Source organism: Rhinopithecus bieti, unplaced genomic scaffold, assembly GCF_001698545.2.
Source record: "Rhinopithecus bieti isolate Rb0 unplaced genomic scaffold, ASM169854v2 scaffold_10181, whole genome shotgun sequence".
Taxonomy (NCBI): Eukaryota; Metazoa; Chordata; class Mammalia; order Primates; family Cercopithecidae; genus Rhinopithecus; species Rhinopithecus bieti.
Window position 1 is genome coordinate 1,653,809 of NW_016806624.1, and position 17,418 is coordinate 1,671,226.

At 37.0% G+C, this 17,418-nt stretch overlaps 1 protein-coding gene across 1 annotated transcript in view; it reads right to left on the bottom strand.

The window, feature by feature from the left end:
• Nucleotides 1-17,418, bottom strand: part of SHISAL2B (shisa like 2B) — a 26,321-nt gene that overhangs the window by 2,479 nt on the left and 6,424 nt on the right. Inside the window, exon 2 of the mRNA XM_017877119.1 lies at nucleotides 14,462-14,619. Coding sequence (XP_017732608.1) covers nucleotides 14,462-14,619 — 158 coding nt within the window. The remainder of the gene's footprint in view (nucleotides 1-14,461; nucleotides 14,620-17,418) is intronic.

Consider the following 17,418-nt stretch of genomic DNA (forward strand, 5'->3'; position numbering starts at 1 on the left):
AAAAAAAAAAAAAAAAAAAAAAGATAAAATAGCTAATAAACATGAAAAGTTTTAATCTTGCTAGTCAGAAAGAAATGTAAATTTGAAAGGTGAGAAACAATTTTTCATCACTCAGGTGAGGATAAAATAATTTTTCTTGGTCAACGGTGTAGCATGATGGGAGTGTAAACTGGTGCATACTTAAAAGTGTCAAATGTTCCTACTGTGTAATTTCACTTTAACAAGAAATTCCCAAGGAAACCATCAAAGATGAGATCTAAAACTTATAGACATCTTCTTCACTGGTTATTTTAAATACCAAGAAATGAAAGTAGCTTAAATTTCCAATGATAGAATTGCTAAATATCATGCCTGAGATACCATGCAGCCATTTAACTTAAAAAAAATAAAAATGGTTTCTAAGAAATGTTTAATTACATGGAACGTGCTTAGAATACAATGTCAAGTGAGAAGAATATAAAACTATCAGCAATATAATAATAGTTAATACTTACATAGCACTTACTCATAACATTATCAGCCTGTCTGCTAAAGCCCTTTAGGATCACACATAAACTTGGTTAGGCTAATGATCTGGTTCTGCTTTCCTCTTCTGGCTCAGTTCACCCCACTCCCTTGTCTTTGGTGGTTCAGATACCCACAAGTCCTGTTTTCCCCAAACTTTCCCTGGTGTCTCCCTCTCTGCCCCAAGCCTCTTCCAGTTGCCTAGTGTCTCTAATTCTCCAGCCTCTTTTGCTTGAAGAATTCTCCTTCAGGTTTTAGAAAATCTGCCACAAACCTCCCTAAGGGGAAGTCCATTAGCAAGACTCCTTCCATTAGAAGTAGCTATTGTACATCCTCTTCTTTTCACCATAGAGCATATCTTCTGGATATGAGTTTTTAATTTTTTTTCTTTAGGTGAATCTAAACCTTGCCTTTAAGTATGCCAATACTTCCTGGCTTTGCATATTAATTGCTTTCTATAAGTAAACTGCTTTTTGCAAGTAAAAATATATATTAAAGATACTTTTCTATAAGTAAAATACTTTCTAGGCTCGATCAGGACATCCCTCACTCTGGGACGATTTCATGGTTCAACACTCAAAGGACAGTATTATTTACAAGTTTTGAAAGATGTCTCACTGCAGCTTCCATATCTTACCCATAAGACTGAAACATGCATGGTATTGATCTCTAGGCTAATATTAGAAGCAGTGAAATTTAAAATCTGGGGCCTAGAGTGGCACAATAATGACTTTATTTCAATTACTTCTCTTCTGAACTATTTTGGTAGTAAAATAAGTTACTTAATATTCTACTTCTAAACATGCAGTCAGTATAATTTGATTTTTAAAAGCTAATTTGTTGTAGGCACAGCATTTGCCAGCCTGGAAAATAGCCTTTGCCCAATCAGCAAGCAAAGCTATTTAAAATAAATATAGTAGAAAAAGATGGCATGAAAAATTTAAGAAATAAAAAATTATTGACTTCGCAAAGCAAATATTCAAATTTAACAAATAATAAACAAGGTTTATGGAAATTTTATCTTGTCAAGATGATTAAAAAATCAGGCATTTTATAGATTGTTTTCAAGATTTTGAAAGATAGGTTTAATTGGCCTCATGCTGTCTTTATTAGGGCTTATTATTTGGGAAATTAAGTCTTTTCTCTCAAAGAATAAAAGTTTTCACCTGTTTTTGAAATCTTTATGTTATCACCTCGGTTAAATGAATGACTTATTTTGCAATGACCTGTGATCCTATTTCATGATATCAAGCATTTTAAACTTTTTATACTTGACACACTTTCCAAAGTCAAATTCTAACTTCGGTCCTCGTTAATTTTTTGGCTTTAGTCCCCAGAAGTCCAAAAGAGACATATTTGGCTTATTGGTATAGAAATCATACAGGAAGCATTGTCAAATATGAAATGGTGTTTGGTTTTCTTTGGGCTATATTTGTATAAATGTTATTGGTATGTGTGCCAAAATTATGGGAAACTCCTATAATTCTAATATGATTTAGTGTATGTTATTAATAATTATAATTATGTAAAACTGTTGTATGCCAGAGAAGTAACAAATTGCTAGTCAAATGTGGTTTTAATAATGGCTGTTCTAAGAATTCTCTTGTTTTGATCCTCTTCAAAAGGTGGTTTATAATCAGCTGTAGGACTTTGATAGGTGCTCTTGAATGCAGGTTTTTAATAACTTTGGAAATTGTGACCTTAGAATAAAAGAAAAAACTTTCAGGACTCTCAGAGAACTGAAATGTTCATGAATATCAAACAGGACCAGAGTTAACTGCATGGACTGAGTTAAAAGAAGACTGAAGTAATTTTTTTACTTTTAGCTTAAAATGTTGCTGATCTTTTGTTTTTCAGAGTGAAAAAAACGTATTTTAAGCTATCTACAGCTTTTAACAATTGAGTAAAGTATACTCCTGTAAACAAAATTTGGAGCATATTTCTGTCTTCCTTATTTCTCCAGAATTTGGAAACTATTTGTGAGTTTTCTTAACTTATGGCAATATAGTTATTTGTGTAAGTGCAATAAGAATGTTTTCTTTTGCAACACGACACAATTGGAGAAACTGGTTGTTTTACCAAGGCTTTGAATAGAATAGCATGCTTTCCTTTAAGGAATCAACCTTAACCCATAGAGCCAAAAAAAGCCCTTTGGGGAAAACTGGCCTCATACCATGTCCTCATGGTCCCTGTATAGGGCGCCTAACCTGTGGTAAGTAAAGAATGTCACATTCTAACAGGCCCAGGAGGCCCAAGGTATCTTGGGACCTCAAGAGGAGAGGAAACTACACAACTCATAGGTATTTGAGGATACAAACCCATGGCTGGGCTCAGCTTAAAAAAAAAAAGAAAAGAAAAAAAAAAGTCTTATCTGAGATTCCTTGAGTTTCATCAAAGCCAAATTGTAAAAGCCTATTTGAAAAATAATTATCCTTGCTGCCCTTTATACAAATAATCAGGCCAAGCATAAGACTAAATCTTATTTTGCAAACAAATCAGTCCTATTATGATTTGTTTTAATAAAATGGGAGACTGGAGAGAGAAAACTATGTTTCTAAATGAGCTATAGTACACTTGTTATTAGATTCTAGTCTTGCCTAATGTTTTCAATTTTATTCTTTTCTACAGTTTGGACTGAATTCTAAAATTTTCCAGGCTGCAAGTCTCCAAAATAATGTTTTATTTTAATTTTGTTCTTTCTTTTCCCTTTTTTCCCTAGTTTTTCTATGTTGAAATCACTGAAAACTAAGCTGTGCTTTCTTTAAAGCCCTGCAAACTGAAGCTAGACAACTTAAGCTTTAAAAGAAAATAACAGCAACCTATTTACATACATAAGTTGCTTCATTCCTGCCTACTGATGTATGGACTTCAAAGTAATATGGCCTATATTGATTTTCCAGGATTGTTCTGGTTTTGTTTGTTTTCTCTCTTCCTCCCCCTATTTTCTCTTCATAGGACATGAGACTTCACAACCTGCTAAAAATGAGCTTTCCTCATAATGTGGGACCTACCCATCTAGGAATGAACCGTACTAGCCATGAGAGATCAGGCCAAACCTGAGACCAGACTCATTTTTCTTCTAAAATGCCTTCTCCAAAAGATTTTAAAAGAAAAGGGTGGGAATGTGAAAGGAAAATAAATCCTGGGATCCCAAAATCACTAAGCTAAAGAGAAACATCAACCTGGGAACTGCTTAGGGCAAACCTGCCTCCCATTCTAAGTCATCCCTCTGAGGCTCACCTGGGACAAATGCATATCTGATTGCTTCCTCTGCCCTACTATTTATGTAAAAATGCAGATTCACTGAGCCAGACTAAATTGTGTATTCAGTGGAAGGCTGATCAAGGACTCAAAAGAATGCAACCTTTTTTCTCTTATCTACTTCTAACCTGGAGTTGTCTTACCTTACCATACCAAACCAATGCACATCTTACACATTTTGTTTGTGTGTGTGTTAAGACAGTCTTGCTCTGTCACCAAGCTGGAGTGCAGTGGTATAAGCTCGGCTCACTGTAACCTCTACCTCCTGGGTTCAAGAAATTCTCCTGCCTTAGCCTCCCGAGTAGCTGGAACTACAGGCATGCACCACCATGCTCAGCTAATTTTTTTTATTTTTTGGTAGAGACAGGGTTGCCCAGGCTGGCCTCAAACTCCTGGGCTCAAGTGATCTGCCCGCCTCTGCCTCCCAAAGTACTGGGATTACAGGTGTGAGCCACCGTACCCAGCCCATCTTACACATATTAACTGATGTCTCATGTCTCCTTAAAATGCATACAAGCAGACAGTACCCCCACCCACCTTGGGCACATGTCTCAGGATTTCCTGAGGCTGTGTCAGGGATGCGTCCTTAACCTTGGCAAAATAAACCTTCTGAACTGACAGAGACCTGGCTCAGATATTTTGCATTGACATTATATAATATTTGAAAATCAAATTAAGGTATTTGTAGGTTATTTTCACTTGTTTAATATTATTTTACTCTTTAGTATAGCGGGTAAAGATAAAAGATCAAAGATTTAAGATATAAATGAGTTTTGTATTATCTGGGTGACATTTGTATCTTATATAAGCACCAATTTAAGTATCTAAAATTTTAATTTTTTTTGAATTCCTGGAAATCTAAAAGTGTAGTGTTAAAGTCTGTCGTGTTTCCAAAGCTTTTTACATACTTAATTTTATAATAGTTTAATCAGACTTTCAAGGTGTTTTGTCATAACCAATTTGGGATTTTTGTTTTTTTAATGGGAAATAAACTAAGGAAGTTGTTTCCTAACTTAGTCATTCTGGGGTTCTCTCTAAGTCATCCCCATTCTGATGCTTTGTTTCCATTATATATTTCTCTGGCAACAACTGAAGGAATTTATCTAACTTGTTTACTCCCCTCTGAGATTTAAAGGCTTGCAAAATACATTACAGTAGTATAGATTTTTATTCATGTATGACTTGTAAAGATCTTTATTCCCCAGCCTCAACTCATTATTTACTTGGCTATTGGATCCTTCTGACCAGTGTTAAGTACAAAGATATTTTTTGATTGGCTTCTAAAGCCAAAACAATTCCCCTAACAAAACCAAATTGCTATGTGAACAAGAAAAGATGTGTTATAAACACCATAACACCTCTAGTGTTCACTCTCTTCCTGCAGGTTAGACAAATCCAAAAGTGTTTTCAAGGTATATCCCTCTGGTAACTTAGAGTAATCGGACATATTGGGAAATAACTGCAGTTAGTGGAGCTGTAGTGATAATACAGTCCGGCTAACTACAACTCTGGGATAATTTTAAAATAGAAAGATGAAACTATCTCAGCAACCTCAGCATTTCCTAGTTTTCTTTTAATAAAGAAACTAGTTTCTTAACCAACAAAATAGGGTTAAAAACAGCTGCCTCTTTTCTGTCACAGGTAACAACATGGATTCAATTTAAATAAATCTGTATTATCATTGCGCTCCCAAGAGATTTGTTACACATAAAATTTTTTCTTTTTTAATTTATTTTTCTCGTTAGTGGAGGGGGAATTGCCAAGATTCAACATCACAGTTCTTTCCTACTCAATTGTCAGCTGCTCTTCCTGCTACCTGCTACTTATTTCCATTCTTTGGTTTTTGTTATTCTAGTCATTGTATGCAAATTTCAACCTTTCTTTAATCCTATACTTCCTAGACTGGCATTAAATTAAAGCTTTGGCCTTTGCCAAAATTTAAATCCAATTCATCGAACGAAATCTTTCTACCTATCCTTATCACAGGTAGGCCAATATAATTTTTCTGATAACAGTTAAATTTTATATTTATTTTCAAACCCTTTCTTCGGGGACCTAGAATTCTTCTGTGAACTCTGCTCTTGCCTGCCATTTCAAAATATCAAAAGAATGTTGGAGACTTCTGCAGGTATTTATCTCGTGGCTATCAGGCAGAACTGTAATTAAGCCTTTCTACTATCATCTGCCAATGTCCTCCTAGCTTCTGGGTTACCATTCTGATGTTCTTCAGCAGCTTCCATGTACTAACCTAGCTGAGTCACTTTATTATTTAGTAGAAAATCTACACATCCCACTCATCCTGCAGTTCCTTCTTGCGGAAACAAGCAATCTCAAGTTTTTACCCTAAAAGTGTTTTTTTTTATTTGTAAGAGGATGTTTTCCCTTCAAATTTAATATGATGATGCACAGGACTGGGTGTGAGCTAAATGGTGAAGTGAGCAAAACTTATCGACCTCTCCCTTTTCAATGCCCTGCCCTCCCCTCAAGTATATAGAGAGATCTCACATAAGCACAGTTAAAATATTTATCATGAAAGTTAGAATCTTGGACTTGCCCTTTTGCTTTAGTCACTCATTAATGAGTAGAGGCAGTTCTATTCAGAAACTTTTTTCCTACACTATTTTTTCCAGAATTCACCTTTTTCTTTTTTTCTGTATTGTTAAATTCTTCCAACCATTGATGATTAACAATATCTTACAAAAGAAGTTAGCTGATATTATATGTCCTTGAAATAAATGATTTTCAATGAGAGACTGGCTTCTATTTTGCTTATTGGTTTGGCCATAACTGAGGATTGCCTGACTCTGCCTTGAGGAGGACTCTGAAATGCTATCATAATGGCAAAAACCGCAATTACTTTTGCACCAACCTAATAATATAGGTAACTACTGAGCAATTTGATTTTCTACATTGTAGGAACAGAAACAGTTGTATAAAATTCTAGGCTCATTATTTTAAATAAAAAGGTCTTTCTATTTAAAGGGACACAGGTGGCCTTTTATGCCATTGAATTCCAATTACCCTATCTTCTGCTAAGATCTCAATGAATTCCTTTAAAATCTTTCTGAAATAAACACTGATTACCATTAGTAAATAATTTGGCAGCCTAATTCACAAGAGCTTTGAGCAAATGTTTTCGAAAGGACATTAAGGCTATTTAGAAAAGTAGTTCTCAACTTCTTTATACATATAGTACAAAATCCATCAAAATACCATTTGTCTTTTTAAAATTGGACAGGGTGATTCAAAAGTTTATTTGGAAACTTGCATGCTACTAGAGTAGCCCAGAAACTTTGAAAAAAAAAGCATGACAGGAGAGGGGAGATGGAGTCTTGTTTAATCAGATATTAAAATAAACTGTATAGCTACAGTAATTCTTAAAGTATATTACTAGCTTAAAATAAACAGATGGATCAATTTAACAAAACACAAAGTCCAAAACAGACCATAATATATATAAGAATTTAGCTTATGACTGGTGACATTTTAAATTGTCAAGAGAAAAATGGATTAGCCAATAAATATTTGACAACTGACTCATTATTTGGAAAATAAAAAAGGCAGATCTCTACCTCATATTTTATACCAAACTTAAAGCTCCAGGAGTATTAAAGATTTAAAGAAAAATGCATTAGAAGAAAATATAGACAACTACATAATTACCTAGTACAATATAGTTATCTATAGGTATCTAAATATATAAATATAGGTAACTATTATATTAGGTAATTGTATAGCTAGGTAATTATATAATTAGATAACCATAGGTAACTATAACTAATTACTAATACTTTGAACTATATTAGAAAATGTATTTAAAAATTAACTACATTAGGGCTGGGCGCTGTGGCTCACACCTGTAATCCCAGCAATTTGGGAGGCCAAGGCAGGCTGATCACCTGAGGTCGGGAGTTCGAGACCAGCCTGACCAACACAGAGAAACCCCGTCTCTATTAAAATTCAAAATTAGCCTGGCGTGGTGGCTCATGCCTTTAATTCCAGCTACTCAGGAGGCTGAGGCAAGAGAATTGCTTGAACCCAGGAGGTGGAGGTTGTGGTGAGCCGAGATCATGCCATTGCACTCCAGCCTGGGCGACAAGAGCGAAACTCCATCTCAAAAAAAAAAAAAAAATTAACTATATTAGAAATCAGAAATTAACTACACTAGAAAATATAAACTATACTGGAAAATACAGTTACCTATATTTTCTTCTAATGCATTTATTTTTCATACTTAAATATTTTACCTTTATATCTTTTGGTAAGGGGAAAACTTTCTAAGTGTGAAACCAAAAGGAGAAAACACAAAAAAAGAAACTTCTACAGTTGAAAATTAGTCATATATAAGATTTATTTATTTGTTTATCTGTATTTCCTAATTTTCCTATAATGAACTGATAATGAACTATAATGAATTGAGAGGAAGATTTTCTTTCGAGGGAGCAAAGGTATCTTCTAAGACGAATATAGCAGACCATGCTGAGCCAGCCCAAATCCTATTTTGCTCACAGGCAGAATGAATGTTTGCATTATCTTTAAATTTGCTTTCCTTCTCAGTATTTCATATATAATTTATGCTTTTCTCCTAGACAACTGTGCCTTACTGCTAGTTTACTTACCCCTTTTCATTTATATCATCTGTCTTTACAAAAGAGAACCTCAAATACAGGCTTGTTGTTTATTATACCTATACAACTGTATTATTTTATTTGTGCCAAGCAGTTCTACTAATATTTGCCCTTCTAATTTTTATCAAAAATTCTGTGTCTAAGGACCCTTCTCTTTGCTCCTTCCCCCAGTCCCTTCTACAACTCCAGAGTATCAATAGATATTTAAAGCCCCAGGATAAATATGCTTTACATTCCTGGAGCATCAAGTTTACTCAGCTATGAGAGGGAGAAGATGCTATTAGAGTAAAGCAAGTCATATTATGCAGTCAAACTGAAAATTCTCATAAGTTTAAAAATAAAATGGGAACTTCAGATAATTTAAAGTTAATTAGGCTTAAAGCAGGCCTTTCTACTCTAGCCTTTAGAATTCTGGAGACACAGGTTCCTTTCTCTTACATAGTTGGCCCTCCATATCCATTGGTTCTGCATCTGTAGATTCAACCAACCATGGATCAAAAATATTTGGGGAAAAAAAGCATCTGTACTGAACATGTACAGACTTTTTTTTCTTGTAATTACTCCCTAAACAACACAGAATAACAACTACTTACATAGCATTTACATCGTACCACATTGTACTACATATTAATCTAGAGATGATTTAAAGCAGGGGTCACCAACCTCTGGGCCACAGACCAACCTAGTCTGTGGCCTGTTAGGAACGAGGCCGCACAGCAGGAGATGAGCAAAAGGCGAGCAAGCATTACTGCTTCCCCTCCACCTCCTGTCAAATCAACATTGGCATTAGATTCTCAAAGGAGCACAAACCCTATTGTGAACTGCACATGCGAGGGATCTAGGTTGTGCGCTCCTAATGAGAATCTAATGTCTCATGATCTGAGGTGGATCTGTTTCATCCCAAAACCATCCCTCTCATACCCGACCTGGAAAAATTGCCTTCCATGGAACCAGTCCCTGGTGTTAAAAACAGTTGAGGACTACTGATTTACAGCATATAAAAGGGCCAGTCACAGTGGCTCACGCCTGTAATCCTAGCACTTTGGGAGGCTGACACGGGTGGATCATTTGAGGTCAGGAGTTTGAGACCAGCCTGACCAACATGGTGAAACCCTACCTCCACTGAAAATACAAAAAACTTAGCCAGGCATGGGGACCAGTGCCTGTGGTCTGAGCTACTCGGGAGGCTGAGGCAGGAGAATGGCTTGAAACAGGGAGGCAGAAGTTGCAGTGAGCCAAGATTGCTCCACTGCACTCCAGCCTGGGCAACAGAGTGAGACTCCGTCTCTAAATAAATAAATAAATACATAAAATGGAAAGCTATGTGTAGGTTACATGCAAATACTATGTCAGTTTACATCAGAGACTTGAACATGTGAAGACTTTGGTATCCGCAGGGGGTCTTCAAACCAATCTCAATGAATACTGAGGGACAACTGTATACATTTAAGGATTCTCCGGTGGAAAAGTTTGAGAAGCAGGGCTCTAAGACCCCCCTTTAATTGCTCCTCGATTAGCCATTAATTCCTCCACAACTTGTGGAATGAGCCCTCACCCTCAGAGTGTAGACTCAGAAGGATGCCTTTCACACAGCCATCTGTTTTCTCAGGAGCTGGACGTCCTATACAGAACAATTTATAAGCAATGGTATTCTTTTAAACATTGGCATTTGAAGTATGCATAACCCAAAACACAAAGTTTAAAAAGAAGAAAATGGTTACGGAACACAACTTAAAGACCGATCAATTGCTTCAGCAATAGGTCCTCTGTACAGAATGAGCCCTAGGGGTAGTCCAATTACAGTCTACAATCACTGCCAGAGACTAGCTTTTTTCAAGATCCATTCCAAACGTTGGAGCCTTAAATTGTAATGCAAGTCAACAGAATAAAGATATACTATGCAAAACCTTGGCAAAATTGTCTAATATTCGAATATTTTAGACTCTTGTCACTTATAGAGGGAAAAAAATGCAGTGTCCTAAGTCAATTTAGTGTGTACACAAGAACACATTTCCCTTCAGGCCATTCAGATTTCCTATAATGGAAACAGTTTCAACTGTAAAAATTAACCTAAAATATCGAGAGGCTGACCCATGAATTTTTTTTCAAATTTTTTATTATACTTTAAGTTCTAGGGTACATGTACACAATGTGCAGATTTGTTACATATGTATACATGTGCCACGTTGGTGTGCTGCACCCATTAACTCGTCATTTACATTAGGTATATCTCCTATTGCTATCCCTTCCCCCACCCCCTCCCCACAACAGGCCCCGGTTTCCCACCCTGTGCCCAAGTGATCTCATTGTTGTTCATTTCCCACCTATGGTGAAAAATGTGGGTAATTAGGGTTTTTCTATTCTTGCAATGAGTTGCTGAGAATGATGGTTTCCAGCTGCATCCATGTCCCTACAAAGGACATGAACTCATCCAATTTTTTATGGCTGCATACTATTCCATGGTGGAATGGTGCCAATTTTCTTAATCCAGTCCTCTGTCATTTGATGGACATTTGGGTTAGGTTCCAGTCTTTGCTATTGTGAATAGTGCTCACAATAAACATAACGTGTGCACGTGTCTCATAGCAGCATGATTTATAATCCTTTGGGTAGATACGCCAGTAATGGGATGGCTGGTCAAAGGTATTTCTAGTGTCTAGATCCTTGAAGGAATCGCCACACGTCTTCCACAATGGTTGAACTAGTTTACAGTCCCACCAATAGTGGAAAAGTGTTCCTATTTCTCCACATCCTCACCAGCACCTGTTGTTTCCTGACTTTTTAATGATCACCATTCTAACTAGTGTGAGATGGTATCTCATTGTGGTTTTGATTTGCATTGCTCTGATGGCCAGTGATGATGAGCATTTTTTCATGTATCTGTTGGCTGCATAAATGTCTTCTTTTGAGAAGTGTCTGTTCATATCCTTCGCCCACTTTTTGATGTGACCCATGAATTTGGAAAGGACATGGGTAACCAATGTTACCCATGGTGAAACCAATTTTCCTCTGACATAATATTTACTTCTTGATTTATTATGCAAATATTCTATTATGTTCCTAACCTTCAAGACATTCCTTAAATGCAATAAAGCCACAGACTTGCTTTCTCAATAGCTAGAACACTGGCATCCATTGCTAGGTAGTAGAATCACTGGAATGGAACATGCATATTTAACGAAGGGTACAGCAATGTGTAAATATCACATCAAAGGCTCGCTTTCAAATACAAACAATTTTCTCGTCTCATTCTAGTGACATTTGAACTATTTTTTTTTTTTGAGACGGAGTCTCGCTCTGCCGCCCAGGCTGGAGTGCAGTGGCCAGATCTCAGCTCACTGCAAGCTCCGCCTCCCAGGTTCACACCATTCTCCTGCCTCAGCCTCCAGAGTAGCTGGGACTACAGGCGCCCGCCACCTCGCCCGGCTAGTTTTTTGTATTTTTTTAGTAGAGACGGGGTTTCACCGTATTAGCCAGGATGGTCTTGATCTCCTGACCTCGTGATCCGCCTGTCTCGGCCTCCCAAAGTGCTGGGATTACAGGCTTGAGCCACCGCGCCCGGCCCATTTGAACTATTTTATTTCAGGCTCTCCACTATATCTGATTTGGTTAAAATCAATGCAAGGGACCAAAATCACCTCATTTGAAAGCAGCAGGAAGTCACTGATCACTTAAAATCCTGCCTTACCAATAGCATGCATTCAGGAAAGGTGTACTGAATTGATTTGCCAATTTGACAAAATATACTTGTGAGAGGGGTAGAATGAGGATATTTCTTTGCAAGTAAGCAGCCTCATCTAACTATAATGGACCTCCTCACTCAATAGCGACAAGAATACAAAATTTGAATCAACAAACCAACTAATTCTGTTGCTATGTTCTGAAGTCAATGTGAAATAAAATTTTGGAGCAGTACCTAAGCTAAATCTGGAAAAATAACCAATTTTTATTTAGCACAGTGCATTGTATAGAGAAGGCAGTCAATGAATGTTTTAGGACTGTGACAGTGACAATATTTTGCCAATGTTTCTCAAAATATGTTCCTTGTATGACACACATGCAGTGCTACCCCATTCAATTCATTCATGGAATATTTGCTATGTGTTCTAGGCACTGGGGATACAGTAATGAGCAAATAAGACAAAAATTTCTACTTTTCTGGGACTTACTTTCTACTCGGAGTGGACAAAAGATAGACAACAGGTAAGTAAAGGATATAATATGTTAACGGTAAATGTCTAAGATAAATTCAAAGCAGGAATAGGGTATTAAATGTTGAAAGGGAATTAAAAATGCAGATAGGGTAACCAGGGGAGAGCTCCTGGGAAGGTAACTTTTGAGTAAAGATGGAAAGGGAAAAAGTAAGTCATGCAGATATCTGAGGGAAAAGCAACCTAGACAATAGTGGAAGCATGTGCAAAGACCCTGAATCAGAAATTTCAAGGAACAGCAAAGGGGCCAATGAGGCTGGGCATGCGAAGATAGGAAATATAAGGGCAGATCACAAAAGTCCCCATAGGTCATGATGAAGACTGTTTTCTCCATTGAAAGAGACAGGAAGCTATTAGTGTTTTCAGCAGAGGAGTGACATGACCTGACTTGTGTTTTAACAGGTCTGCTCTGGCTGCTCTGGAGAGCAGAGAGCAGGGGAACAAGGACAGAAGCAGCAAGAGGAGCTACTTGTTTTAAAATGCAGAGCCTGGAATTTGTGTTTTTTAACAAGCTCTCTATGTGATTTATAGGCAGTCAAATTTAAGAACTGCAACTTTAAATTACCTAAGCAATTGAGACAAAAATTGATTTTACAATCTGATTATTTGATAATCACTACTCGACATCCAGTGGAGAAACTGGGCCTAAGTCATTTGTAATAAATTCAGCTAACAACCTGTCATTTCAGCCATGTAATCTCCAAACAGTACTTCCGGAAGAGAACGTTGAAGGAATCTTGGCTCCCTTGTTCTGTGACACAGGATACCCTCTGAGAGGTCTCCTCTGCAGAGAAGGAAATGAGAGCTAATGCAATCACACAGTGGCCATGTATTTGATAAGGTCACAGAACAGGTACCCTATAATATGAGAAGTTTTAGGATGCAACTAAAATAGAGCATATGGGTGGGGACTTTCCTCAATTTTTTTAACATAAAGATTTTCATTTTATTTTTACATGGAAGCAAGTAAGAACTTGTGTGTCATTCTAAATACATATATAAACCCTAAATTTATATTCTGTTTATATATTCTATATATAAATTCTTGATAAATTCCATATATATTTATAATGTATATTCTAGATTTGTTTATATGTGTATCTCACAATAAAATTTATAATTAGTACTTTTTAATACACTATAGAAATTAATATTCACAACAGTTAAAAATTCTTTGTGATTGAGTTTTATGATGGTAACAACTAGCATTTGCACAGCACTTGATGATTGAGATAATAGGACCTAATTCCACAAACCATAAATAAACATTATTTCTACTTTATAGTCACACAATACACATACAAATCCCAATATTTTAACTAGTTTGCAATCTAGTCAATACATCTTCTACTTATTTTTTGTTTCTTTTATATGCCTCTGAATTATTTTATATGCTCTCTGAACTGTGTACACAGTAGACACACAGATAAATTCTTAACTGACCACTGACTAGCCAATCTAGAGTGATGAAAATATTTGGTTCAGAGAATAAATTATCAAATACTTGTTTCCTCTATTTATCTGACTTCTTTGACCCCATACAAAAACAAAATTTTTAAAATTTCAAGAGGATAAACCTTAATAACCGGAAGGAACATAAATATATTTAAAGCAGATTTACTGAACCAATGGTTTAATTTTCATGAGAATAATTACATCCTGCTGCTATTTTCCTTCAGCACAATTTCCCTAAAGTATTTCATCATTAAGGCCTGATTCAATGTGAATTTTTAGTAAGACACATAGTAAACTGAAGTTTTAAAGAGCATTCATTGTTAACAGTATTATCACCCAGGTACAAGTTATTCTTTTGGATAGAGTTCAGGTAATTGGTAACAAATAATAGATACTGATTACCTTCTTGAGTGGAAGAAGCCGCTAAGTGTTGAAGCTTAAGGCCAGTGTCTAATCTTTGAGGCTTTGTATACAGAAATAAATAGCAAAGGACACAGACACTGATGACAAAGGTGAGTAAAACAAGGGCAGCAATTCCTAATCCAATCAAGGCACCAATGCTGAGGAAAACAGGAAAAAAACACGTGTCACACAAAGTGGTTCACACTGGTTCAACTAAACAGAAGGCATAAATATATGGTTAGTTCTTGCTCTCAGGCATTCATAACCAGATTGTATTTTAGCATCAACAGTAACTGATTGAAATCTACAGTTCACCTTTTTCCATCACCAAATTCTTATATATTTTCTCTGTAGGATTTTCGAGGCCCTTTTAAATTTATACATTACTTTTTTTTTTTTTTTTTTTGAGATGGTGTCTTACTCTGAAGCCCAAGGTGGAGTGCAGTGGCACAGTCTGGATTCACTGCAACCTCTGCCTCCGGGGCTCAAGCGATTCTCATGCCTCAGCCTCCCGAGTAGCTGGGACTACAGGTGCATGCCATCATGCCCAGTTAATTTTTTGTATTTTAGTAGAAATGGGGTTTCACCATGTTGCCCAGGGTGGTCTCGAACTCCTGAGCTCAGGCAATCCACCCACCTCGGCCTCCCAAAGTGCTGGGATTAAAGGCGTGAGCCACCACTCCCGGCCGGCTTGTACATTACTATGAATAGGGAAGATCATGTGTTCATATTATAGGTTAAAGGTCACATGATTCTTTTGGGATAATTCTAAAACATCTCCATCAAATAAACCTCTATTATTCATATATTTTACAAGGAAAGATCAGGTTCAACAACAAATGATGAACAGAAAAATATTTGTTTCTGCAAAAGCACTAAAGACATATGTGAAATGCCATTTGTTGATTTACAAAGCCAAAACTATTATAAAAAAGGAGAAAGCAATTTGAATTAAAGGAAAATGGTATTTGTGAAATTCATACCAAGTTTATGTTCAGTTTGACTTTTTCCTTTCTAAAAGGGCATAATGTCAATGGCTTCTAGCATTAAGGAAGAAGCCCTTATACTTTTCTCTAAAAACAAAATGTGTATCTGATTGTATTTGCTCCACCCTAAATTTGTAATGATTCCGTCTGATACAGTTACCTCTAAGTCTAATCATTTGAGAAATATAGTTTTCATAAGCCTGTGAACTGAATGTTACTAAATGGGAAAAGAGCTTAGGGGGAAAAAAAGCATTATCTTGAAAGACTAATATGATAACACGTACTTCTTGAACCACATTTTGTTCTTTTTTTTTTTTTTTGAGACGGAGTCTCGCTCTGTCGCCCAGGCTGGAGTGCTGTGGCCGGATCTCAGCTCACTGCAAGCTCCGCCTCCCGGGTTCACGCCATTCTCCTGTCTCAGCCTCCCGGGTAGCTGGGACTACAGGCGCCGCCACGTCGCCCGGCTAGTTTTTTGTAGTTTTAGTAGAGACGGGGTTTCACCGTGTTAGCCAGGATGGTCTCGATCTCCTGACCTCGTGATCCGCCCGTCTCGGCCTCCCAAAGTGCTGGGATTACAGGCTTGAGCCACCGCGCCCGGCCCACATTTTGTTCTAATTAAAATCTACCAATAGATTTTAACCTATAAATAGATTTTAATCAATTTTACTCAAGAACAGATACTTCTGTTGACTTTCACGGTAGTGTTGTACACACTTATTTAACGCATTTGAGAGTTTAGCTTATAGAAAATGTTCAATAAATGGAAATAAATAATAATTGACTGCTGATTGATCTACCTGTATTTGGAACATACATCATTGAAAAGTAATGATCTTTTCTTCATTATCTTCCTGGCTTGCCTTTAGGCTTCTGCTCTTTCCCTGGGATTAGGACTCTAACCTGTACCAAAAGGGAGGGGAGGGAGAATTTGACCAGGGATGCCAGGAGCATTGCTGCTTTGGGAGGAAGGATAATAGAACTGAAAGTGAAGAGTTAAGTTCACTCCACTTGTCCTTCATTTTAGGAGCTAGAACACCCCTACAAAGAAGAGATTGCCTCCTGAACCACACACACGAAGTCGACTTTCAGAGATTCTTGTGCTTGGTTTATTGTCAACCCAGTTCCACTAGCCTTATAGACGAGTGAAGGCTGGGGAAATTTATGGCTGGAGTCACTGTAGAGTTACATATTTCAACTTGGGGTTTGCTCTCACTGGATGCACTCTCATCTAAAAGGTAGACACCCTATATTTGGCGACTCCTCTTTTATGCTTGTTTGCACCAAACCTAACTTTTGTGCATTTTAAGTGTCAGGGAAGGTTAGGATCACTTCACTATACACAGACACATGCGAAAGTAATCCACTCAGTTAATATTATCTGGTGCACAGAGCAGATAAGAGGCTAGACATCTGGAAAGATTCTTCAAACAGGAACCTGATTATTACAAAATCTTCAAGGTAAAATGTAATTTAGTCTATTTGAAAGCAAAATTGTTATTTTAATTAACTTCCACATACACAGTGTGGGCTTTCAATGTACAAATTATAAAACCAGACCATTAAATTTGAAAGAAAACAAAACAAAGCATGCCATCCCTGCTTTCGGTTAGAAAAGAATGTTCTTCATAATACTGACAAATACTTTCAATGTCATGGTTCACTTTATAAAAAAGTTGCTTTATGGCCGGGAGCGGTGGCTCATGCCTGTAATCCCAGCACTTTGGGAGGTCAAGGCAGGCAGATCACGAGGTCAGGAGATCGAGATCATCCTGGCTAACATAGTGAAACCCCATCTCTACTAAAATACAAAAAATTAGCCAGGCATGATGGCAGGCACCTGTAGTCCCAGCTACTCGGGAGGCTGCTGCAGGAGAATGACATGAACCTAGAAGGCAGAAGTTGCAGTGAGCCGAGATTGAGCAACTGCACTCCAGCCTGGGTGACAGAGCGAGACCTCGTCTCAAAAAAAAA